Raw genomic sequence first — 26,592 nt, 5'->3', positions numbered from 1 at the left:
AGATTGTCAAATAATGATTGTGAGGGAGTAAGAATTATTTTTAGACCTAAATTGTCTCCTCTTGAGTCAGACCTTAATTTCATTGACAGTCTTTGGGGTGTGGTGGAGTAGATTTTACTGAGTGCTCAACTCTTGCATTGTCAATACAAGATACTGACCAAAAATTGATTCACCTATTGATGGAAATAACCACAACATTTATTTCCATCAAGAGGGGCATCAATTTTTGGCACACACTCCATCAATCAGGGTTAGAAGAACTGTTGGGAAACAAATAATATGATAGAAACATAATTTTTAATGTAATAAAGATTCAATCATAGACTCTTAAGCATTTGCCTATTAAAATCCAAAAAGCCATTTATTTGTGCAGTATATGTGTAGGCTACGTCTTGTATTTTAGTTAGTTCTGTGAAGCCTTTGAATATGCATACAGTGGATGCTTCTCTGCATTAAAAAAATATCAAGCCTAACTTAAATTTGAAATGTTTGACATTTTCATCAGTCTTTCTTATTTACAATCAATATGAGGCATCTGCTTTCTTAAAAATACAAAATTAAAATACTTAAAATACTTTTTGTTTGAAGTGTAGAATGAGTGTTGGAGTAACGTTTAGTTGGTTCTCTATTACATCTTTGAAACAATGCTGGTAAAATATTAATAAACAGCCCACAAAACGTAACACTCAGCTATTTAAAGTATTCGGATACACCCTTGCCTGGTTGAGTCGGTATATATAACCTTGCTCTTTGACTCCACTGCTCTCAGCAAGCAACAGCTATCATCCCCTAGTTATTCATAGCACGGAAGATTCATCCAGAAAGCCTCCGAAGACACCACAAGATAGGCTAAATGTGAAGGTGGATATCTCAGAAAGGTGTTTTAATTAATTAAAGTTGAAAAAGGTCCTACTATTCACCACGTCCAAACGTGGACATCTTATTTGAACGATTTCCCCCGTAAAAATGTGCGGGTAGTTAGTGGTCAGTTCATCGCTCCATGAGAATTGAGAATCTGTGAGGTAGCTTATGAAACTCTGTCCCCCAACCACTCCTGAACATGACTGGCAGAACTGACCAATTGGCAAAGTGTAAAGCCACGCCCATAGCACTTTCGCCACGCCCGCACGTCTCTCCCTGTCCATTCGGACTTGCCTTGTTTAGCGGGTCGGCGGTCCATCAAAGCATCCTTCAGGCGGAAGTAGACGTAGGGATTTTTTTTTTGGAAGTACTTTGACTTGCGCACTAGCTGCCAGGGTGTAGTCGGATATAGTTCCATTTCTCCAAAAGTTTTTTTTTCCCATGGCGGTGGTTACTAAGCACCAATAAAGTGAAGGTCTGCACGAGATAAGTCGCGAGGAGATTTACTTAAGCCACAACTATTGCTTTTCTGGAGGTGACGCGATTACCACCATTTTCCGCATGAGTTTATTTATTAAACCACAAACTCGGTAGCTGGCGAGTTACCGCAAACTTTTTAAAGACGGCGAGGATTTTAAGGGATAAAGACAGTGACGGTAGCTACGTGAGGTCGCATAAACTAAAGGACACAATGCCGCTTTTTAGTTATTTGTTATTATGGACTTTGTGGGCAGCGTGTAGTCATGGAGCGATGGATGAATGTATAGACGAGTCCAATCGGCCTCAGCGCTGCATGCCAGAGTTTGTTAACGCCGCTTTCAATGTAACCGTGGTGTCCACCAACACTTGCGGTTCGCCGCCTGAAGAATACTGTGTACAGACCGGGGTTACTGGAGTCACTAAATCATGCCACATTTGCGATGCCGGGGACCCCAGACAGCACCACAGTGCTGTTTATCTCACCGATTACAACAACCAAGCGGATACCACCTGGTGGCAAAGTCAGACTATGCTAGCGGGCATCCAGTACCCGAACGTTATCAACCTGACCCTTCACCTGGGTAAGCAGCTTTCACTTGCATCCTCAAATCGGGTTACAAAATGTTTTCTGAATGTTACAAAATGATTCCTGAGCCGTGAAGAAGATGTGTTCAAAAGTTCTGACAAGTCAATTTATCATGTTGCTTAAAGTTAACCAACTGATTTTTCTAAGTGACATGAGTGACTAGCATCTAGCCTATTAATCATTGAATTCGTCGCTAGTATGCATTCATAGCATACTATAACTACTTTTGTAGATTTGTTTTTCTCTATGGATATTGACAAGTAACATTAACGAGGCTACTTCAATGTGACTGGCAACAAATTGCATTTCCATTGAACTCTATGAGGTCTAAGAGATTCACTTTTGGCTATTCACTTGTTGCTAGTAAAGTAACTATCCATTGTTGAGTAGCCTATTCATACATTTGACACTTGTACGTTTTCGGTTCAGTTGCTTGTATCCATCTAATCCAGTTTTCATTGTATTAAATTAATAGACACTAATAGGCTACCTTTTTATTAGACACTGGTGTGCTTTTAATCTTACTAGTAGTAAGATTTTTCTTAAATTTACTATTAAGTGGCCATTGTTTCTGGTCATTGTAAGTAAAAAACAAAACAAAAAAAGCAAGATAACACTTTCAATGTGATCTCTTTATTTGAACCAACAATGGACAGTGCTTCTGCAGATTTTTTTTAATCAAATTTTACAAATACATTTTTAATGTTAAAAGTTGTAGGTTATCTGTTAATTAAGATTAATAAATGCTGTAAAAATGTTGTTTAATTTTTTTGTTTATTTTATCTGATGCATCAATGTTAACAAATGGGGCCCTAGTGTTACCTAAAGCAATTGTAGTGAGACATAACTAACAATAGCTGCTAGTGTCGCATAAATATGTATTACTGTCTAATAAATAATAAGTTATTGTAAACTAGAATCGTAATCGGCTGAGATGTGAAACATCTGGCAAATATAGTTTTCTGCATTATAACAGTCATTTGAGGTCACCTAATCCTGCTTCAGAAATGCATTATGAAATAGTGATATTATTTGATAGTTTTAGGCTGTAAAAATCTGCATGTTTCTTTTCTTTCAAATTACCCTTTTTTCAATATTGTACCGTTATCATACTGCATGTCATTTAGGAAGGTGCATTGTGCATTGTCTCTTGATTAAGACTCAAGTTTGATTGTCTAACCACAAACAATAGGGCTGTCACAATTCCTTGATTAAATTTGAGTACTACATGTTTTTTTATTGCAATTTGCACATGTTTTGTTTGACCGGAATTGTGCTTAATTCTGACCTCTGCCAAATTATCCAAATTATATTAATTAAAACCTTTTAAAATCATAATATAGCATAGAAGGCTGTGATTCAGTTTAAAAAAAATATGTGATTTGTGTTTCAGGGTGAAGCACGACACTATATCTACTACTATTTATCTATAAATTTAAAAGTTTAAACCCTCGCTCTGAGTTTGATGTCCACATGTTCCTTGTCGAAGAAATCACAGTGGCTGTAGCATTTCTATCATAAAGAAGGGGCAAAATTTTTTTGACAAAACATTTTTTTTTCAAATGTCTACTTAAACTTTAACATAACATAACCCGGCCGTTAGCGTACAGGCATTTGTTATGTGTAATGTACATAAGTTGATTGTGTACATTATGTATATTACATGATGTATTTTAACAGTGTTGTTCAGTAAAACCATACGATTTATTGCTTTTGATAGTTTATTTGAACCAATTATTATGGCCTCATTGTTATTATAATGATGTATTTTAAGTCATCATAAAAGTAATTGTTCTATTTTTATTACCAAAAAAATATCTGATTTCTCAATTAATCATAAAAATAATTGACGATTAATCATCAATATAATTGACGATTAATCGTGAGTGACAGCCCTAAACCATGCACAATCTCTGACAGTTCTGATGGTCGTTATGGAGAAAGCTTACCTGTGAAGCTCACATGAGATATTCTGGGTTGAGAATCTGGGTTTGATACGACATAATAGACCCTTGGCATGGATTGGCCTCTCTACTAGGCAGTGAAGTGAAGTGCGCATTACGTGAATCATTGAATTTCTGCCAGCCTAAGCAAAACGATTGGGTTGCAGGAGGAGGTTGTTCTGACTGTGGGAAAAGAGCACTAACATAACCAATTAGTTGAGTTCCAGCAGCAAGCCATCCAGGGCCTCTGTATCATCTCCTTCCCAGGTAGATGCTGCTATGTCCGTAGGCACAAAACCAAATGTAAGTAATAAGCATGTCTAATGAGCTGTAATCAGCGTGTCAAGACATTTGCATTTAGATAATGGAAGAGGAAGTGATTTTGCTTTTAATGTTCCTCTCAGACACTTGGCTAATTAGCAGCCATTTGTTAGCACGTGGACTATAACGGGCCGGTTCAGTCAGATGCCTTTTCTTCTAATTCACTTTAGTTCTTGGTAATTTAGGTATTTTGCATTGGAATCGTGTCATTAAAACAGTGTGAAACTGACAGTCATATAATATTTGATGCTTTTCATCTTAATTATGTGCTGAAATTGAGTGAAGAAATTGACTAAATTGAGGCAAAGTGGTGGGTTTTATTCATGTAGAAATTTGCTCAGTAAATTTGTTTCTATAGTCTTTCTATTTGAATCAAATATTATGGAAGGGTTTTTTTATGTGCAATTTGAGCCATATTTCCATGCATCATGTTTATGCATGATCCCAAAATTTGCTTAAATATGTGGATAGTGACAGATACACCTCTGAAATCTGTAATCGGTCAACTTTGATGGGCTGATGTGTATCTGAACCTCTTTTTTCCACCTCGCTTATTTGTAAGTTGCTTAATTGCTTTGGATATAAATGTCTGCTGAATGTAAATGTACACATCTTACAGAGAACTGAAGCTCAAATCTCAGAGGAGATACACGATTGTTGATTTAAATGTTTTTGTTCTCTCTCTCTCCCTTCTCTTTTTTAAAGCGACTCTGTAGGTGGGAACCCCCAAGAAGTCTGAGTCCCAGCCATAAGCTTCTATTTTATGTGCTTTGCCTTTGATGGCTTTTATGTTTATTCTGCCTTTCGTTTGGGATGTTCGAGACGGAAACAGGCATGTCTTAACTTGACACTGCTGAGTCCTATGAGAGACCTATGGAGATTTGGCCTGGTCTAGCAGACTCAGGGGGGCGAGGATAGATGAGGAGGGTAGATTTACTATTGAACTGTATGTCCCACACTCGTACTTTATTAACCAGTTCTGGCTGGCCTGTCTCGCTCCAAGAATGTGATGAGACTAAGAACTGTGAATCATCATCTAGACAGTGGCTAATGAAGACTTGAAGAAATGTATCTGTACTTGTACAGGCAAATAGATATAATGGTGGTTTGAAAACTGGTCAGGTTAATGGAAGATAGTTGACGCTGCCTGTTTTAAATCGGGCTACTTGTCAGACAGACCCTAGAGGGATTTTAAACACAAATTTAATTATGTCGTGTCATACCTTGCTAGAAATGTCAGATAATTTTTCTGCAAGAACATTTCTTTTTCCAGTGTTGTCATAGGCTTCAATGTTATATTTAAGGATCATGACTAAAACGATGACTACGGGGCTATAGAATTTCGTGAATTTTTTTATGGTCATTTGTTCATGAAAAGACCCTTTCAAGGCTCTATCGACATCAAAGTAGATTGAAAAATGTATTGTAGAGTTTGATCATGGTTAGAATGACGTTTTTGTCAAAGGTCTATGTTTTTAAAGCCAGATAAAGTGACCCGGGTTTTGACCCGGTTTCGTTTGATTTTGGTTAATTCACACTGTGATTTTCCGAAATCAGAGAGTGCGTTCACACACAACCCGTCAAAATCCATTAAAGACATGTGACATCAATGTGACATGTAATGTCTCAGCAGCATTTTTTTTTTCAATCATAAAGTAGCGCATTGTGTACTGTTTCACTAGCTGGCAAACAGTCCCACTACAATGTCATCATTACGACTTGATTACGGTTTTGTTCACACGGCATGCGTTCTATGAACACGGCAATGTTACTAGGTAGGTCCCCAACCCGGCATCGATCCCGGTATTAATCCTGGGTCATGTTTTGCGTTCACACAGAAGGCGTTCTGGCAATTTCCCGGTATCAACGCACCGTGTGAAAGGGGCTTAAGAGAGCTCATAATTGTACGAGTCTGTTACTTCCAGTTGCCTTTATTATAGCAAGTTTATCTTCAAAAATTGTTGAATTGGCCAAGTGCATTTGAGATTACGTTTTTCTCCAAAACAGCATTGGGAGCTTTTGTGGAGGGTGAGAATTTCCTTTCATCTGATAAACTGCAGCAGTCAGTGATTCATTAACTTGAGCTTGTGAATGGCCTTATCGTGCCCTATTTCCTCCCTCACTAATAGAAAGTGTTTACTGCAAACTAGGGGTGTTCACGAATATTCGAATTTTCGAATGTTCGATGTGTAATTATTATTCAAAAAATATTCGAATTTAAAGAGTAACTAAACACTTAACCAACTTTTTTTAGTTAATGATCTGTAAGAATGGATCTTTATTAATACCAGTCATTGATTCGAGTAACCTATTTGGCATTTGTTTATAAAGTGTTCTATTTCTACAATATATGGTGTAAAAAAATGCCTTAGTGCTGCCCTCTTCAGGTTGAACGGTGGGTACTGCAGTTGAATTTTCCTATTGGATGTTGGAGGTGGTGCGTGACACAGCGGTTGTTGGTGACGTAGGCAAGTTCCATACAAAGAGATGCGTCTCAGGTGCACGCCCCCCTCCGCTGGGCCCTGCCCACTTTTCCAGCATTTTTCAAATATTGCCAGTGGGTGGAGTCAGGCTCTGACCAGGGGTTTAGTTACCCTTTAACTACGTTGCTTTGCTGGCCGTAAATGAAGTGAATCCATGATAAATCCCAAGCACTAACTCGCAGTTATTATTAAATGCACTGGGTGGCGCTGTGAAGTGTTAACAAGTTGTGTGTTTTGATCACATAATGTTGTCGTCTGCCCCGCGATGTTTGGAATTAATTGAAAATGATCTTACTAAATGGAATTACTTTTGATCAAATTAATGAATTAATCTGAGTTATATCATCACCACAATGAGAAATCACAAAGAGTCGAATGAGGAAAGCTGTCCATCACTGCATCACAACTGTAGGTAAGCGCAGCTGGACCCCGCGTGATCCGAGGTGGTGGTGGTGTAATGGTGTGGGGGATGTTTTTAGGGCACTTTAGGGCTTGGGCATCGTTTAAATGCCACGGCCTACCTGAGCATTGTTTTTGACCATGTTCATCCCTTTATGGCCACCATGTACCCATCTTCTGATGGCAGCAGGATAATGCACCTTGCCACAAAGCTCGAATCATTTTAAAATTGGTTTCTTGAACATGACAATGAGTTCACTGTACTAAAATGGCCCCCACAGTTACCAGATCTCAACCCAATCTTTGGGATGTGGTGGATCGGTAGCTTCGTGCCCTGGATGTGCATCCCACAAATCTCCATCTACTGCAAGATGCTATCCTATCAATATGGGCCAACATTTCTATAGAATGCTTTCAGCACCTTGTTGAATCAATGGCATGTAGAATTAAGGCAGTTCTGAAGTTCTGAGGTGAAAGGGGGTCAAACACAGTATTAGTATGGTGTTCCTAATAATCCTTTAGGTGAGTGTACTTTGTGTTTGTAACTGAACGGAATTAGTATGCTGTGCTCGTGTGCTTTATCGGGAGCTGTCCTTGTTTTTCACTCCTGTTTTCTGGTAATAATAACGTCTGCCTTATAATTGTTTAAATCTGGGAAAATTCTGGTACTCCCTATATCTGGAATACAATGTGGCCTTTTTTTAATGCTGTATTCCTGTAAGATTTTTGTGTAGATTATTTATGTGCCAGGAAAAAGCTTGTTTTACTTGGAGCTAATACACATTTACAGTATGTTAAGAAGTTTGACCCTGGTTTACTTCACAAGAGCCAAACTCTTGGGAGAAGAACGTGTCCTCAGTTCTTGTTTTCCTCCTCTCTTTGTCTCATCCCCTCTCTCTCTCTCTCTCTCTCTCTTTCTCAAATGAGAGGAGACGATGAGTGTTAGCAGTGTGGGAAACTGAACAGGCAGAATGCTTCCTGGGCTCTGAGGTCCTCGTCTCTCATCCCTTAGAGGCACTTTTTTCCCAAACTCCATCAAAGAACTTGTCATTTCTGAAGGACCAGATGGTCCAAATTATACCAATCTTAGTGTAGGGGGTTGGAAAGAAGAGTGCGCTATCTGGTTTGAACCTATTGTTATTCTCTGGAAGTTATGATCTCAGTGTGGGAAACTTGTGTTTATGAAACCTTTGTAGTTGAGCTGTTCATGTAACTGCACGATTTTGTTTTATTTATGTTTTCATCATGCCTGTTGCTGCTTTTCTCCTTGGAGACAAATTTGGCAATTGATGTTGAATTTGTTTGGAATTCTATCCTTATAGTAAATTCAATCCAAGCTAATTTGATGTTTCCACATTTACAATGCCACACTCTTTTAGAAGGCAATGACTCGGACTATTTGGTGGCTCTAATTGTACACCCAAGGGCAGGATTTGTGATTTGGACCACCCAGGATGGACAAAGTGCAGAATCTCCCTCATTTCCTGGTGATAAAGCCATTGTGAGCCACTAGTCCTTTCCAGATTGTCCAGAAGTGTAATGAAAGATCCCACACTGGGTCTGTGGTGCCAGCCATTGGACCCATCAGAAGGGGAGCTGTGGTTATGGTGTCACTTAAAGAGCGTTGTCCTGTGGGACTGCCGAATAGTGGAGTAAGTCCTCGGGGGGGCCACTGTTTGCTTGCCATCATTAATTAGTGCCATCCCTTGCCATCACTGATTAGTGCTTGTAACAAATGACTGAACCCTGTTAAAAGTTAAGCTCTGGAGATTTAACGCTAGTTTGGCATAATTCAGCCTGTCCTCATGATGGGTGAGACTTTCTACATGCCACTGTGCTGATTTTCTTTGAGTTGGCTGTTTGAGAAAAGTAAAAAAAAAAAGTTTTGATAGTTTACAGAGAATTTCCCAAATTAAGAGAGATCCTTCAAAATATTTGAGAACATATTAATCTTTTGGTTAATTTCTCCAACTATGCGCACCACAGTTATTTACTGTTTTGTGATGTGATCTGGGTAAACCCGACGGATGTCGTGCTGGTATGTTTTCAGAAAGGTCCAAAAATAGATCGAATGCCAGTTTTTTTTTTTAGTTTTTTGTCAAAATTGGGTTTTCAATTAATATTATTCTATAACATCTTGTTTATCATCTCTGAATATTTCTTGGAAAAAAATCACTAGTTTAGTGCAGAAAATACCGATTTATAGTGGCAAGCTGAAAACATTGACTTTCTCTTTAAGAACATGCACGGTGGAGGAGATCGGGGAAAAAAGACAAAATTGCCCATTTAGTTCGGCTTTTCTTGACACTACAAAGACAGTTACGCCTATCAAAATAAACCACATAATAACAGAATAAAGGTCCCGCGGTTCCTGTGTAAACTACAACGGCACACAAGTTTTTATTTATTAATTTTTATCCAGCGTTATATCGTGTGGTGTGATGCACAAGAGAACAACAGAGTCTGAAGCTGCTGCTTTAAAAGTTTTCACAGGATGAATTTTGAGTTAGTAAGCTTTCGCATGATAACTAATCTATGATGATTAATAAAAAATGTGATCTGGAAAAAAAAGGCAATAGAAAAAGAGCGTCAGTCGTCCCGCTAGCAGGACGTGATAGTTAATCAAACCTGTTTTTCTCAAAATTCCGTTTTTGAAAATCATAGCGATCAGCCGACTTCAGATAACCACAACGTTTGTTACAGACAAACGATAAAAGAAATAAAAACATGTTTGGAAAGGGCTTGAACCCAGCTTTAAAATGGTCTCAACCTGTAATATCAAATTTCACCATGTGGTGTGCTTTTTTTTATGTAATATGTACATTTGCAATGTTAAAGATTTATTGTAATTGGAAGACTTTTTATTGACCGATATAAAATATTGTACTATTTTGTCTACATAAATTTAAATCCAAAACTAAAATAAATCTTTTTAAACGATGTGTGGGAATTTAGATGTCACATCATGAGAATGTTTGAACTGTGTGAAAAGTAATATTTAGCAAATTTTACAAACGAATATGTACATTTAACAGTGTTATTAAATTCTTTGAGTTTTGAAGATTAACTTTAAGTGAATGCTAGATGATGGCAAAATATTTTAAAAGTAAAAAGTGGAATTCTTTGAGTGTTATTCAGTATTGAACAAAACCAGAAATGTAAAACAATTAGTAATATCAACCAAAATGGTGCCTATGGAAAATCTGTACGCCTCTTTTGTTTGTTTGTTTTTCCCATACAGAGAGGAAAGACTTGGTAATTTATAGTACTGCTGCTTTGATGTGTGTGTGTCTGTGTGTGTTCATGAAGGAATGGAAACTTTCCCACAGTTGACTTCCCTGTACTTAGTTCTTACCTTTTTACACACACCCTGGATGTACATTATTTGTCCTTGGTCTTTCAATACCTTGAGGCTTAGTGCCCTCAATGCCCTCAGCTCCACCTGCAAGCAGCGTTCATCTTGTTTGGATTTAACTCTTCTCAAATGTCTTTGATTGGGCAAGTAGCAGACAGGCACTAAGGTGCGACTAGGCCACCCTATTTAAGTCTTTACGGGTGATAACATGCATTAACCTCCAGTCCAGTGACCGCATATGTTTGCAGAAGACTTTGTTTCCTTTCTGCCAGGCGCTATATTGTCTGAATCAATCATGCAGTATCATTCAACATTGTTTTCCCCCTTCTTCGTTTGATCTGGAGTCTAGACACTTGTATGGAAATGTAGTTCATGCTGAGAATGTGACAGCTCAAAGTATGTGTGGAATAAGACTGTGTGGTGGTCATTCACAATTCTGTCATTCACAGAATGATATCCGGAGCAGGAAAATACTCCCATGAACAAGACGTGCAGCAGAAGGGCTTTGGGTTGATGCCAGCATTGCAACCTGTTGTGCAAGTAGTTGCAGGAAAAAAAGTAATATCAGAGCTATGATATGCCCTATGTCAGCTAGTTCATCTCGCATTTATTGTACAGTTATGTCATTTCAGCATTGGGTATTAGTTTGCACATCGCTATATATAACATAAGTATTCTTATGGAGTCATTCATTCAAGTTTAGACGGTGTTTAACTTTTAAATTTCCCACAAATAGGACACGAAGCAGCTGTGTAGTTTAGTGAGACCTCAACTTAAAACATGCTCTTCAAAAACATATCCAATGTCAGGCTCTTCACTGTTATTTCTAAGAAAACATTCGTCAGAAGCTTCAAAGCGCTGCATCCAGGTATTGAAGTGTGAATCTGATCTCTCGGCTTCCTTGTGGATTGTCAGTTGCCAAATACAGCTGTTTTCACACATAAACAGAGCTTCACACGCCAGATGGGAAGAGATGTTGTTGTCCCAATACAATGGGGGAAAAACTTTAGTTTATTTATCACCAACATGCTGGGGTGCTTGAAAGAGCTGGCAGTGTAGGCTTCACAGCTGGTTCATACTTTATGAAAATACCCTCCCTCAGGCATCGGTGATAGCACATGCTTTTACAGTGAAGCATGATTTTAAAGTAGAGTAAAATATGAGGCTTACTTCCTGCTTTTGGTGACAAACTGTTCTTTTCCGCATTTTACAATAAAGAAAATGTTTAAGTTGATTTGTTGGTCAGTGAGTTTGGTTACACACAACAATTTAACATAACCATGCCTCATTGGAAATGCGCGCACAATTTCTTGGACATGTTGGTACGGTTGAGTTGACCACTTTTCCCAAGCCATTCATCAGTACTTCAATAAATGTATTTGCACAAAGCTGATATTAAAATTTTCTTAGAGTTCAAAATATGATTGATATGGTAGGGATCTCACTGTGTTTTCATCACATTTTCCTTTGTTAAAACTGGCCTCCGTCCATTGGTATGTTATGTTGGGAAATATCATGTCCTAGTAACAACATCATAGTGATTTTTTCCTCTTGTGGTTGGGCAAATAGTTGTTTTAGTCTTTCGTACCTCAGGTCTTATGGTTTCCTGTGTTTTTCCTCAAGTGCCAGAAAAATTACTCAACCCTTTTTGACAGAATATTAAACAAATGGTCTTCTGGCAGTTTATTCCATGTGAGGAAACGAATGCCCATGACTAGTTTATTGTTTGACTCTTGAAGTATTGGCTTTTATTCCAATCATTTTATTATCATAAATTCTATACATTTAGAGATGGTTTTCATTAATGTTTTTCACAGTGAGAGAGAAATGTATGTACCAGTTTTATGTGGCTTACCAACTTTTTTTGCCCTTCAGTGCTATTTCATGACCTCACAGTGCATTGCATGAGTCAGATTTTAGACGGTTCCTTCACACATTCCTATCAGATTATTTGTCATGCCAACCTTGCATAAAACTCATTCATCACAAGATCATTTTCTTCAGCAACACTTACCTGTCAAAGGAAGAGTTTAATGCATCTATAAATAGATTATGAGAGAAAATAATTCACAATATGGAGTCAGACGGACGGATGGAGTCTTTGCTTCTATCCGGTATAAGGAAAGGCCTCTGATTCCAATCTATGAATACATCAAATAGCATTTAACTCAATTTTAGCTTTTGTTTACACAGCCCTTTATGTTAAGAACTGCTTTTTTAGTAAAGATGATGACCTACGTTTAGAATATTCTATTAAAATTAGACTTTATATACATTTCTAACCTAGCTTTTTTAAAGCAGGCGGGTCTTCTTAAGATTTCTTGTGCACACTCTGTTGACCAAATGTCACTTTGGTTTCCGTAGCCCCAAAAAAAACTTCAAGCCACGATTGTAATCGGAGTCTCAGCAGTCACTTCCTTTTGTCTCCCCTGTCCAAACATGATCTCCTCCTGAGGAATAACAAAGCAAATTCTGCACTTTGTTGTGACATTCCTCCTGCCTTTGTGTTGGATAATTGGCCAGAATGCTAGTTTACAGGGCTGGTGGTGAGGTAGTCCAAACTTTAGAGAAATGCTAAGATAGTGATTGACCATTGTTCATTCGCAAGTCAGTTCAGTCTTATCAGAAGACGCATTTCTATAGTCCATAGGATCATGTCTGCTGTACTGCATTCTTATCTGTTTCATTTTCATTTATTATTTTACACCCTAAACTGCTGAAGTGACTGCTGAGATAATTGCTTTTTAAGAGAGAATGAATTATCGATAACTGTTACGGAACATATGGGTTTTATTTTAAAAATAAGTAAACATTGTTGGTTCATCATGATGCTACATTGATACGCTACCACTCTTTGTAACCTGTATTCTTTGTATATATTATTTTATATAGTTTTTTTTTTTATTGAATATTTTTTATATTTAATTGGATGAAATTCTTTGGAATACTACTTCGATCCTTCTTGATGCAGTTTTCAGGTACATATCTTGTTTCTTGGGACAGTGTTGGTGCTCTCGTTTATTCACATTAAGATTAAGTGCTGAATTATTTGTAATCTGTGCATAAGCAAATTGTCCACATTCAGCCGAGTTGGCCGTTGTCTGTCTGGGAAAGTTTGTTGCGCACAATTGGAGAATCTTGAAAGCTGATTAACTTCATCGTCCTGCTTTGATAATGACTGCCTGAATATCAGAGGTTATTTTTTATCTTAAAACGACCACTGAACTCCTCCTCGCTTTGTACGTAGTTTCTGCTTAAATCGTAAAACCGCATAGATTTGTCTTCGGCACATTTGAGAGCAGTAAGGATGAAGGGAACTCCACCAAGGAGCTTATTAAAGTAAAAAGGTATAGCCGCTTAAGGAATGTCTTGAATGGCTGCTCTCTCCTTAAGCCTCTTGAATGAAGCACCGTCCCACCGGAGAAGCCTCAGCCGTGTGTGTGTGTGTGTGTGTGTGTGTGTGTGTGTGTGTGTGTGTGTGTGTGTGAGAGTGGATGTCAGGGTCCTATCTTTAGATCTGAGGCATGGGCCAGTGCTCCCCCTCTATCTCTAACCCACCCTCTTCAAGTTCTACTTCACAAAACCCCTTTGTCTTCTTTTCTTTACATGGGGGAAGGGTTATCCAGTAACTGGATTAGTCTTTTTGTTTGGTTATTCCTACTTGTCTGTTCATACACCCCCCACCTTTCAGTCTGCTTGTTTTTCCCCCTCCATCCCCTCATTTTCCCTCTTTCTTCTCTTTCTGGTTTTCTTTTTCGAACTGAAAATTCTTAATTAGAACTCACTCTCAACTTCATTGCCCCATCTTAGAGAAGTCTTCATCTGGATGAGATGTTAAACACCAAATTTACACTCTAAAAGCTTAACCACGGCCTGTGTTTGTAGTCCATTCATCACTGTTTACTTTGAAGTTGAAACTTTACATTCCTGCTTTAGAGAGTAAATTGAAGGGCTGGGAGCGGCTTGAAGGGGAGCAAAGTGCTCCGTTTGAGCAAATTAGAGCACCGTTTCTTCTGTGTCAATGGATGTCACCAGGGCGTTGTGTCCATCTCTCGCTGTTGTCCCCGAGGGAGGGGAAGCACGAGAAGCCTGAAACTATTCCCAATGGGACATCTCTCCACAAGCATTAAGGATTATAAACTAACACTCGCAAAGTACAAAGTTGGCTTTGGCGACTTTTTGAATAAATAATGCAATTGTAAGAATGATAATCTGACGTTAACGGTGTATTAACTATTGACTATTGTCAAAAAAAAGTTATTGAACCCTTAGTACAGAAGGTTTGATTAAATATGCTTTCTTTGTATTGTCATGTTTTATTGTTGTTTTTTTTTTTTTTTTTTTTTTTTTACATGTGTTCCTGAACACTTTCCAGTTATACATTACCTACAGTTAGGGATGAGTGAGTCAACTCTGGAATGTCACTGACCATAATGTGACCCATGAGATTTGATTTAGTCATTGCCTGTGCGTCTGATAGATGGTCTTCGTGCCGAAACATGCTACACTTGAGGATATGGTGCCCTCAAGACACACTTGACTTGTACCCCTACGCGCATACTCCCTTTTTCACTGGCCCATTATTGACTCCTGACCCCTTTGAACTCCAAAAACACCCTCCTTGTTTCATTAGCGAGATCACAGAGCTGTATTGGCATTGTATGGAATTGGCAGGACTTAATTGCTTTTGCAGAAAAGCCCTGGCTATTTGTAATTGAAGGAAGAGATTAATCCAAGGCCAGATTTTCCATATGCTCCTGTTGGGCATTTCGTGACTGTTGATATCAGTGATCACTCGTCATGTGGAAATGAAGTTCAGCTCTCTGTAGTCCTCCTTTCTCATAATTGCATGCATCAGTTCAAGATGGATTTAAAGGCTTTGTACAGGATGCCTCATTGACCTCATAGAACACTGAGTTCCTGAAACAAATATTTAAACACAGTACCAGCCTGTGTAATGCTAGTCCTGAAATGTAGGCTTTTTCCATCAGGATATTGTTTCATGTCTATTTTGAATTATATTGTTAATATGGTAATACAATTGCTTTCATCTGCCAGTATTCAGACATTTGATAATAGTGCCATTGAAATTTGAATCCAAGTGAAAAAAAAAATTGAAATGTTTGAATGTAGATTAACAAACATTTTAATGAAAAAACGGAAGTGAAAAATTAGCATGTATTTCATACATATTTCAGAATGTCTTTGTTCATTTTTCAAAATTCTAAAATTATTTCCAGGTATTACATTTTAAATTTAAACATTTTAAATACATTTTAATTGCAGATTTCCTATGTGTGCTGTACAGTTTAAACCCCACTGAATTTGAGTACCATAAATATCAGCCATTATTTTATTAGCCATCATTATTCCAGTTGTCAGTGTCGCATGATCCCTCAAATAATTCTAATATGAGGATTTGGTGCTCTAGAATCTTTGTCTTATTATTGTCAATGCTAGCTGTGCTGCTTAATATTTCATTTATATGACATATAAATCCCTTTAGGGTAACAATTTCATGCATCCTTGCTGAATGAAAGTGTTCATTTCTTTAAAAAAATGTTAGTGTACATTTTCCTAATAAAGTCATGACATGTTGTGGTGTGAGAAACAGTTGGCCTTTGGACAGTATCTTGTACTCAGATAAGCAGAGCGCAGACGAGGCACCGGTAGTGTTAAGGATCTTGTGGCTGTCAGATGATAGCGTCAGAGTTTAGTAATTAACATCCAGGGTCTGCTGAAGCTCTTCTCTTCTGTCCGTCAGATGTCTGGCCATGTGATGATTACTCTATTCAGTTTGGAAGGGTTTTTCACTGTCCATTTGAAAATGTGAGGAGCAGGAACAATATATTACAGTGTTGACTGTCTCCCAGATGTCACCAAATAATATCTCGGTTCAGCTGTATGTTTCTGCTGCTGGGAATGCAGAAGAGATGTAATTTACAATTCAAGACATTGCAAAGTTAAAAAGAATGTGTCTGCTGAAGCGGATTGAAAAAACTGTTATTACCGTCCATGTACTGTATGTTGTGGCAGTGGCACAATGCACTGAGACAGAAAGTACGACCAATCATGTCACTATCTGCCTGCCTTTTAGAAATGCTCTATACCTGAAACTCTGGATACTTTCTCTGTGCATTCCTGCAGCCTTGTTTTAGCCGTAGCAGCTGTCTTGTAGCAGTCTATGTTCAGTTAGTTTTCGGGGCCAAATTTAGCCCTGGCAGACTGATCTAACCTGACTTCCATTCTTGTTTTTGCCCTGAGAGTTTGATAGTATAGCATGTGCTTGACGTTCTGTCTGGCACCAAACAGCCTTTTTTAAGTTTGTGCTCATTAGCATGCCTAGCATACTCTCCTGAGCCTTCACACAGCCAAAGACAGTATGAGGAGGAGGAGGAGGAGACTGACCACTCATAGAAAATAGAAAAATGAATGAGAAGAACGTCTGTCTGTATTTATTTTAGTTTTGTTTCACAGTTATGATATTTTGACATGGGTAGGCAATTTCAGAGTGGCTAGCAATAGCAAGCTAGCTTTGAAAACATAAGATTCTACCTTCACTTCAGACCAACTCCAAAGTAGCCCGACCGATAAAGGATTTTGAAGGCCAATACCGATACAAATATTTTTGGGTTTTAAAATCCGATATTCCGATATATCGGCCGATTATTATTATTTTTTTTATAATTTCAGAACGCACAATAAAACATTAACGGATTTCCCTAACATTAGTTATTTGAGTTTTAGCTAAAATAATATAATGAATTTTAAAAATAAACTTGTTTGACTGTAGACTCATGATAGTGGCATTAGCTAGCTTTGTGGTTAGTCTATGATGAGCCATAATTTAGCAATGGATTATGTCATACTCCAAATTGTAAAACATACATTTTCAATGTAACAGGCCAAGGAGAGATGATTGATCTCATTGCTATAACTCTCACGCTTTATTTAAGAAATACTTCAGTCACATTGTCAAAAGTCAAAAGGACAGTCAGTCAACTACGCTGTAACAACGTAACGCAACTATTACTTGCTAATTCCGCTTCACACTCATATATCTCGTACTGTGTAACTGCCGATACTGATAATTTGGAAAATGCCTAATATCGGCCTGCTGAGATATCGGTCTTGCTCTATGAAAGACGCGTCTCCTCCAAAAGACATAACACGGACCGCAGAGTCTGAAAAGCGTCACGAGTGATCGCATTAAACTACCTCATGTCTCAAAACACGTTCAATTACAATAATTATGAAACTTAACTTTGAGAGCTCTGACTTACCAGAACGTCAAGGTTTGCCATCTTGTAACGGTTACGATATGGCGTAAAGGCAGCATAAGCTTTTTGTTTTGGCTCAGGAAAAACAGTAACATGCGTTGGCAGCTGTTTGTTTATGGCACTCTGTGACTGACTGTCTACAGCTCTGCATAGCCTCATGGGACACGCTGATGATATGTGATGTCTGCGTGAGCATGGTGCAGGGAGGGATGGAAATACATTTGTTGACAGTCAGGTACCACATGATTCGACGAATATTTTTATTTATTTTTTTAATCCCGAGACTTCCACAGAAAGATATATGTACTTTTTAAAATATATTTTTTTTTTATATATAAAACTTTTATTATTGATTGCAATCATCTGGATGTTGTGAAGAGTTTCAGTTAGTATAACAGAAAGTGTTTATAAAAAACATTGCCTAGCTTTAATGTAAATTTTCACATTCAGTTTTTTGGAAATTTCAGAATGGATGAGCCAAGCTCGTCTGTAATTGAACAAAACCAGCAAATCCAGTTGCTCGTGTTAAAATTTTGGCCTTAATTTTGCCGTTTGAGAAAAATTACTGTAATGTGATTTGGTTAAAATCTGAAACTTCTGTTGAGTGTTGTCTAAATATGCTGGATCAGTCTAAACATCAGGATTATCCTCCCAAGAAAATCTTTGAAGAAAATCTTCAAAATCATGCAGCCAACAGAGAGGCGAATGGGTGATTTTGTCTATTAAAGTAGAGAGATAGTGAGATGTCTCCTTCCTCTTATCAATCTCAGAGAAGACCCTTTGAAAAGAGCAATTATCCCCTTTGGATCTTTTTTGCTCTTGTAATGGCTGTTATCAGCGGTCCTGCTGCTGGCTGTCTCTGCGCTGTTCTTTATTAAGGGAACAGCTGAGGGTGACAGACAGGAAGCTGCCAGCTGAGTGTTGAATCTATTGGAAATGAACACAGTGATGGTGTTATGGTCCTGGTATTTTTAATATCACACCCAGGCTGTCAGCTGCAATATATTGAAGCCTTTCAATGTTGATAGTCTGATCTTATTGCTTGACCCCTTAACTATCAGTCCCCAAAATTAGATTTCCACTTTAATGTGTAGTGAAATTAAAGTTATAGAAGGTTAAAGGGATAGTTCACCCCCAAAAAATGAATTTTCTCATGCTCATTCCAAATCCATATGACCATTTTATTTTATTTTTTTGGAACACAAAAGATATTTTGAAAATGTTTTTTGTGTGTGTGCATGGCCATTGAAAGTAAATGGGGTCCAGTGTCGTTTTGTGTGAAATTTGCAACATAATAATGGTGAGGAATTGATGATAGCATAGCATTAATTTTTGGGTGAACTATCTTCTATACTTTTTTTACACATTACCAGATTATCATAAAAAAGTCATTGTTTCATAATCTCGTTCCGTCTCCTCCATAAACCCTGACCTGATAAAACCACAATCCCAGCCATAGCCGTACCCTGGGCTGTGGGAATGGGACTGAATGAGCGGTTCAGGCTCCTGACCTCCGGAGGCACTGTTAAAGGAAGTGCTCTGGACTGTTTGTGGGGGGGGGGGGGGGACTTGTGTGTGTGTGTGTCTTCCTCTTTGTCTGATTTGTGTTGCACAGGAAATTATTAAATGCCTCGGGGAGACCTTTCTCCTAATTATAGACACAGTGTGTGTGTGTTTATGTGTGTGTGAATGTGGCAAGATGGAAAGAGATGCATTGCGTACGTAGGCATGTAGATGCTTGCAGTTTAATTCTACTCTGTTTTGTGTAAGGAATGATCCTCGTATGGTAGATGTAAAGGATGCAGAGAGCAAAAAGTTGAAGCCATAAACTTATAATTTAGGTGGAATGTGTCTGACACGCAGTGTTTTACGCACAGGAGACTGAAACTCTACACTGAAGTCCATTACCGCAGCTGCTCTCGATGAGTTCCATTCACCACACATACTTTTGACGCATATGACCTTGAGCTTTAATAACACAAACAGGATGTTTGTTTTGAAAATTTGTTTTGCTGTAGAATACTTGTTCATCCCCGTGGTCTTTTGACTCGTTTTCTGCTTGTTTAACTCATGGACTCGAGTAAATACTCCATGACTGCAATGATCAGTTTTAGGTTTTTTTTGTTTTTTTTTTTCAACGAAGTTCAGTAATAGTTGCAAATAAAACAGTTTTTTTTTTATTGTTTTTATTTTGTGATACCCTTATTATTTTATCATACTCCTTTTTTCACCTGTACATTTGTTTTTTTGTTTGTGTGATCACTATAAAACAATTATTAAAATTCCATAGTCGTCATAAACAACTAGCTTCATGGAAATGTATTAGTCAGAAAGTGTGGGAACCATAAAACCAGAGCGTTTAGTCTCACCAAGAACTAACTGGACTGATAAATCAGAAACCGAGTTCTCGAGTGGATAAAAGTCCCTCATGAATGGCCGAGATATTTCAAGGTTTTTCGGAGTTGGCTGATTGACCCCGATGATGTTGTAACCCCGAGAAGTCGGAAGTTTAAATAAAGGATGTTGTAAATAATATCATGGATTGTTATTTCTTTGACCCTTCACTTCATTGCTTGAGAAAGTCCTGAAAATATCACATATACCCAAGCACAGGGATGGTTATTTGAGGAGGAGGGTCGAATAGGAGCTTGGCAGCTCTTCAGTAATTGTTTATGCAGCTGTTGCATGTCCTGCATCCATGTTTAAACATGCAACCTCAGACCGAAGTTTAACTGTGTCCGCTTTTTCCGTGCATTATCTTGAATAGGTTAAAAGTGCCTCCTCCCGTCTCCCAAGTTCAACTCCCCTAAAGCTTTGAGATTTTGGTTGGTTTGAAACGAGGCTGTCGCATGCCTTAAAGCCCTAAAGTTAATGAATGTTGAAGTGAGTGTTGAGCCAAGGAATCCTGTGGAATAGATTTGTCAATGTAAAGTTATGCGTGTTTATCATTAACTCTTCTATGCATGTGCAGACCTGAGATGAGTGCGTTTCCTTTTTTTTTTACCTTCACGTCGTCCTTTTCTATTAAATGAACTGTATATTCAATACAAGTTAAGCTCAATCAAAAGTATTTGTTGCATAATGCTATTGTTGATTACAACAATTTTTCATAATCTCTACTTAAAAAAAGATCAAGGTTATGATGTGGTGCTTGCAGTGAAAGTGAATGGGGCCAATTTGTTGGAGGATTTGAAAGCATAAATGTGAACTTTTGAAGAATATTAAAACATTATTTGAGGTGTGGTCTTAAAGGATTAGTTCACCTCAAAATGAAAATGTCCTGATAATTTACTCACCCAATTGCCATCCAAGATGTTCATGTCTTTCTTTCTTCAGTGGAAAAGTAATTAAGTGTTTTTTTGAGGAAAACATTTCAGGATTTTTCTCCACACATTGCAACCAACATGTTGAAGTCCAAATCAATGCAGTTTCAAAGGGTTGTGCATGTCCCCAGCTGAGGAATAGAGTCTTCTCTAGCGAAACGATCATTCATTTTCAAGAAAAAAATAAACATTTATATACTTTTTAACCACAATTCTTCATCTTGTGCTGTGACGCGACAGGGAGGGATTACATCATCACATTGGAAACATCATGCGTCACGTCATCTAAGTTATTTTTCTGTCTATTCTGGTTCAAAAATGTAGGGAAGGGTGAAAAATTCCATCTTATTTTCTCCTCCAACTTCAAAATATTCCTCAGCTGGGGACGTGCAGAGCCGTTTGAAGCACTTCATAGCCATTTGAAACTGCATTGATTTGGACTTTAACATGTTGGTTGCACTTGAAGTCCATTGTGTGGAGAAAAATCCTGATAAGTTTTCCTCAAAAAAAATTAATTTCTTTTCTACTGAAGAAAGAAAGACATGAACATCTTGGATGACATTGGGGTGAGTAAATTATCAAGACATTTTCATTTTGAGTTTAGGTTTTTTTTACATTGTTATGGAAACAAGGTTTTAAAATTCAATATAACTTCACACTGTAAAAGATAGTAACAGATTTTTTTGACACCAAAATCAAGGTTTTGTAGCTATATATTTGGAACAGTAAGTATTCTAACATTTAACGATTGGCCTAATTCACTTTAGTTGATGGTGCCTTCCTATAACCCATATTTTTTGTTAAAAAGAAAAGAGAAACCAGTTATTGTTTTGTGGTAATCCATGTTCTAAAAAAGCAAATATATATGCAGAAAAAGATCATGGCAAGTTTGATTTCTCATGAGTCCTTGAAGTTTATATCCTATGATTTGCTGGTGACCTTTTACTTGCATTTCATGAGTTCACAATCTGACTGGCATGCTTACTTTTACTATTTTTAACACTAGACTGAACAAGACCAGACTAGTTAGTGCTTAGCTTCTCCGGCTGTCTAGAACTCAACAAGCTACCACCATGAGTGGAGTTACAGCACAAGAAAATCCCATTGTTATGACTAGTCAACCACAAAGTCTTGTCTGTAAACGCTGTCTGATGTGGTTCACGGGAGGCTGTGATGTGTGGCTAGTGTCACTATGCGTGCGTCTGCACTGCGGTGTGGTTTAAAACGTATCAGTGCCTTGAAGCTTCCCATTGAACCGGTGATGACAGCTTTTGGTTTCATGCAGTAATATTCAAAGGAAACCACATCTTTGATTTTACTTAATACTCTGCAATGATTAATGGTTACGTTTTAATTAAAGCAATGCTTGTAAGTAAAGTCGGCATTTCCTAAAGATTCGTTTTTCTAATCTGATAAGTGTAACAAATAATATATGGTGGTGATCCAAGTAATGCAAATGGCTCATTTATACACCTTTTTGTTCAAGCTATTGTTGTAGCTTGCAATATTGATTTGACTTAACTGAAACTACTGAATGAGAACTGAACTGAGCTGGACGATGACACCACCATTTTCTATGGAGCTGCTTTATAGTTGAATAGAAGTCATTTAATATATGATGATCTTATTCTTATTTAATGGAACTGAGTCAACACTCAATAACCTTAGCTGAACAATGGTACTATTTTCTTTTTATAGCTTGTTTACAGCAGAAAGGAACTCTTTTTGCATCACTGAATAAAGTTGAATGTTTGTTGTGTTGAATATGCTCTTTTAAATGTTCATATTTTGTCGTGCAATTAATTTCAGTTAATTTTACTTTTAAATAGTGCATAATATTTTCCAACAGAAATTCCAACAGATTTAGTTGCCAGTAATATGAAATAGCTAACAAACTATAATAAAGTAAAACATTTAGTTCATCTTCACCTTCTTCATTTTTATTGCAAATGTAATTGCTTTATTGATGCAAAATTACTTCCTAAACCATTGTCTTATCTTGGACAATTTTTTATATTGTCATAGACTTTTAATTAAAATTGTTCATCATAGTATGTCTTTTTCATCCAATTAAATTTTTAAAAAAAATATCCAATAAATTATTAATTAACACACAGAAATTAGTTTTATTTTTAAAAGGTTTTTTTTTTTTAGTTAAAATGATTTACATTTAAACCTATTATCCTTTTTCGAATATTAATTGAAACCATTGATTTCTCTCTACAGTATCTCTATCTCTGTCTATAGATAGTTTTATATATTTAGATGTAAAGAGCAGTGTATTTTAACATTATTACATTGCTCAACGAGAAAGCAGAATTTTAGGGCCAGAGTTGAACTGCCGAATCTTTCCGGCCCGAAAGCCTCTTTTCTGCTGTGGTAATGCACAGAGCGGTTTGAGAACGGACAAAGGCCGGGAGCACGCACCGGAACCTTATAGGTGGAAAACGGGTATGAAAGACCCATATTGGTTGATGTGCAAAAAAACAGGATATAGGATTTGATCTGTTGCAAGATTGCAAATGTTTGTTGTTTGTGCCTTTTGACTTCTAGGGTGGGCCTATTGACCCTGTTTTACTATGTGTTTGCCCTGGTTTCCCACAATAAAACATACATTTGTAGCTCCAAGTGATCCTAGGTGGCCATCTCTGTCAACTCACTAGCTCATTTTGTTTTCCCATTCTCAGTTCTCCTGTTTGTTTTGAACAGTGTGAAGCCAGTTACTAACTGGTGTGAAAAAATCTCTTGATACTACTAATCATATTAATTGTTTTACTTAAAACCCCTTGATGTTAAGTAAAGTCTTGAGTTGTGTAGTGATGCACTGATTTTATAGTCTTAACCTTTCATTCCTTAGAAGATGCCCTCCTAAAAGATGTTTGGGTATTGTTATCCACCAGCAACATCAACACGGCTTTTCGTGTCAACACCAGCCATAAGTGATTTTCACACCAGTGGTCCCATGGTCTGTCTGCTCCGTAACGAGTCAGGGGGCCTCAGGCATTAAACTCAATCATTACTTCCCACCCTCCTTTCTGTTTTTCATCCTCCCCTCTTCCTGCCTCCTCCACCCTGTCCAGAGAGCCACCCTAGGGGCTCCCTCCCGCTCCATTCTGAGCTCAGCACTCCCAGAGCTCATCACAGTGACACTGTTGACTTTTCACTAAAGAGCAAGCAAACAGCAGGTCCTGTATAGGTGCTTAGTTTAGGTGAAGATTGATCAATGAATTCAAGGCAGCCTAAATGGGTCTTATCAGAATGAATTCATGAGGGTTTAACTTGAATTCATGAGGCTAACTCCCAAAGTTCATAAATTTGAATGGATCATGTGAAGATATGCCTTTTATGAAGTCTGTAACATTAATCTAGTCTGATTAAACACTTTTGGAAATAATATGCATTTAAAGTAGTTGCAATATAACCCCTACTATTTCTTGCTGTGGAGTTTTAATTTTACAAGTTACAAAAAGTGTTTACAAGCATTCTCACTCAGCATATATAATAAGAATTGGAGTAAACGGTCACATTTTACAGTGTTTTTTTTTTTCCTTGTTAAAATAAAAAATAGGTTACCTGCTGTCTTTAATCATGCAGATAGTTTAAAGTTTTGTATTTAAATGTGAGAGCAGGGTAGCCGAAATAAAGCTGTTTTACAAATAACGCATGCACTTTTATTTATTTAAATATAATAACAAGCATAACAATTGCTTGTTAATTTAGATAATATTTACTTATATTTTCTAAAATATAGTCTATTTAACATTTAAAAACAAGCTATTTAACAAGTTAAAAACATGAATAAAATGAAGTATATCTTCTGTGCTTCTGCAATCAGGCACTGTCAAAATAAAAGTCCCACTTGCTTATTACACTTATCAGCCAATGTCAATTATATAAAACATTTCAATTATCAGCTGTCTACCAGTAATAAGGATTGAAGACGTGCTTTTTTCATCTCTATTTGTACCCCATTGAAATGAAATGTTGGAAAAGCAGGATCATGCAAAAAATTAGTTATCAACTGAGTTGTAAATTTTTTGGCTTGGTCAACTTGTTGTCAAAGTGTTGTGTGACTGCACCAAATTCACTTGTCCAGTGCAGACGGGTACTGATTTTTTTTTTCTTTACCTTATTAAATTCAATGCTCTCTGATTTGTTTAGTAAAGGGCGCTCTGCTCGTCTGACTATGTATTCCACTGCATTCCTCGGATTCCTCTATTGTAATGCAATGCATGCCACCCTCCTTCACTCCACCTACCCGCTGTAAAATCAATAGTGTAAAATGGTCAGTTCCAGTTCTGAGAATAGATTGGTTTCTCTGTAAATTATCTTTATTCCTTCCTCACAATCTCATTCTCTCACTGTGTTTGTCCAGTTGAGCTGCCGTAGTAACTATTTTGCATCAGTAACACAAACTGTGTTGCTTGGGTTACAGGTTAAATTGAGCTTGACTGTTGCTGGGAAGCTTGTTTTTACACGACTAATGTGCAATGGCTTTTCTACAGCCTTGGAAGTTACTCAAAGGTTAATTAGCAGAGTGAGCAATAACTGTTAGATCGACAAGTGTTAAAGTTATCAAAACAAAACAGATTTTGAACAAGATCAAACTAGAGGTCCCACTAGAGGTCAAATCATTTGTCGGTTCAAATATCAGTTGTGTGTACTACGGGCAGCTGTTAAATGAGGCTTATTTCTTTCCCTTTTTTGTTCTTTTCTGTGTGAGCGTGGGGGGGGGGGTGCAGCAATAGAAGAAACAAAATGCTTATTATTGTGTCAATCACAATTGTGCTTATTTTAAGCATAAGATTTTTTTTTAAGATTAAATGTATGCTTTGTTTAACCTTTTAACTGTCACCCCCCTTTTTTGAATACGTTAACGCACATTTTGAACTTAAATGGTTTTAGTTCAAGAATGCTGTGGAATATAGATGTAAGATTGGTCTCGTTCTGAAGAAGACATTTGGCAGATTTCTATCTAAGTGAAATAAATTAAGAAAGTGAAACATAAAAAAATTTAGAAGTTTTCAGTTTATGGAAATTTACAATGTAAAAAAAAATAATTATTCATATTTTATATAAAATCAAAACCTGGGCTACTCTAAAACTGCAGAAAAATCAAAGCCAAAAATTTAAACAAGATGTGTGATATCTCAAAAGATGAGCTTTTTGTGAGATTTTATTTGGGCGCAGTACCAAACTTTTTCACTAGGGCACAATCAGACTCCATTATGCCCATATAAGGGCGCCTCCATTTCCATATGTGTTTTGAGTGATCTGAACCATTATTTTCACAATTTTCATGCAATTTATGAAGTAGAGATCCTATTCAGAAGTAGTATGGGAAGTTTGGCAGATTTTGATATGAATTCAACCTCTAAGAAATCTTGGAACTCTTGGCATGAAAAAAAACTGAGGTTTATACCTTTTTTTTTCATGATTTTTCATGTTCATTGCTATTTCAAAATAAAGGCCTGAACATGCTTTATGAGTATGAAAATATTCTTGTTGCAAAAATAAATTACGGCTCTTGTGTTATTTATTTTGAAAACCAGTCACCAAGT

The 26,592-nt window shown here is 37.3% G+C and overlaps 1 protein-coding gene across 1 annotated transcript in view; it reads left to right on the top strand.

Moving 5' to 3' along the window:
- Window positions 1–1,195: 1,195 nt before the first annotated feature.
- Window positions 1,196–26,592, top strand: part of lamc1 (laminin, gamma 1) — a 58,655-nt gene continuing 33,258 nt past the window's right edge. The window contains exon 1 of the mRNA XM_039654728.2: window positions 1,196–1,922. Within this exon, the coding sequence (XP_039510662.2) occupies window positions 1,553–1,922 (370 nt within the window). The 5' untranslated portion in view covers window positions 1,196–1,552. The remainder of the gene's footprint in view (window positions 1,923–26,592) is intronic.

Source organism: Pimephales promelas, chromosome 5 (genome assembly GCF_988280905.1).
Source record: "Pimephales promelas chromosome 5, fPimPro1.hap1.1, whole genome shotgun sequence".
Lineage (NCBI taxonomy): Eukaryota > Metazoa > Chordata > Actinopteri > Cypriniformes > Leuciscidae > Pimephales > Pimephales promelas.
The sequence above is the reverse complement of the archived record's forward strand: the minus strand, read 5'-3'. Positions and strand labels throughout refer to the sequence as shown.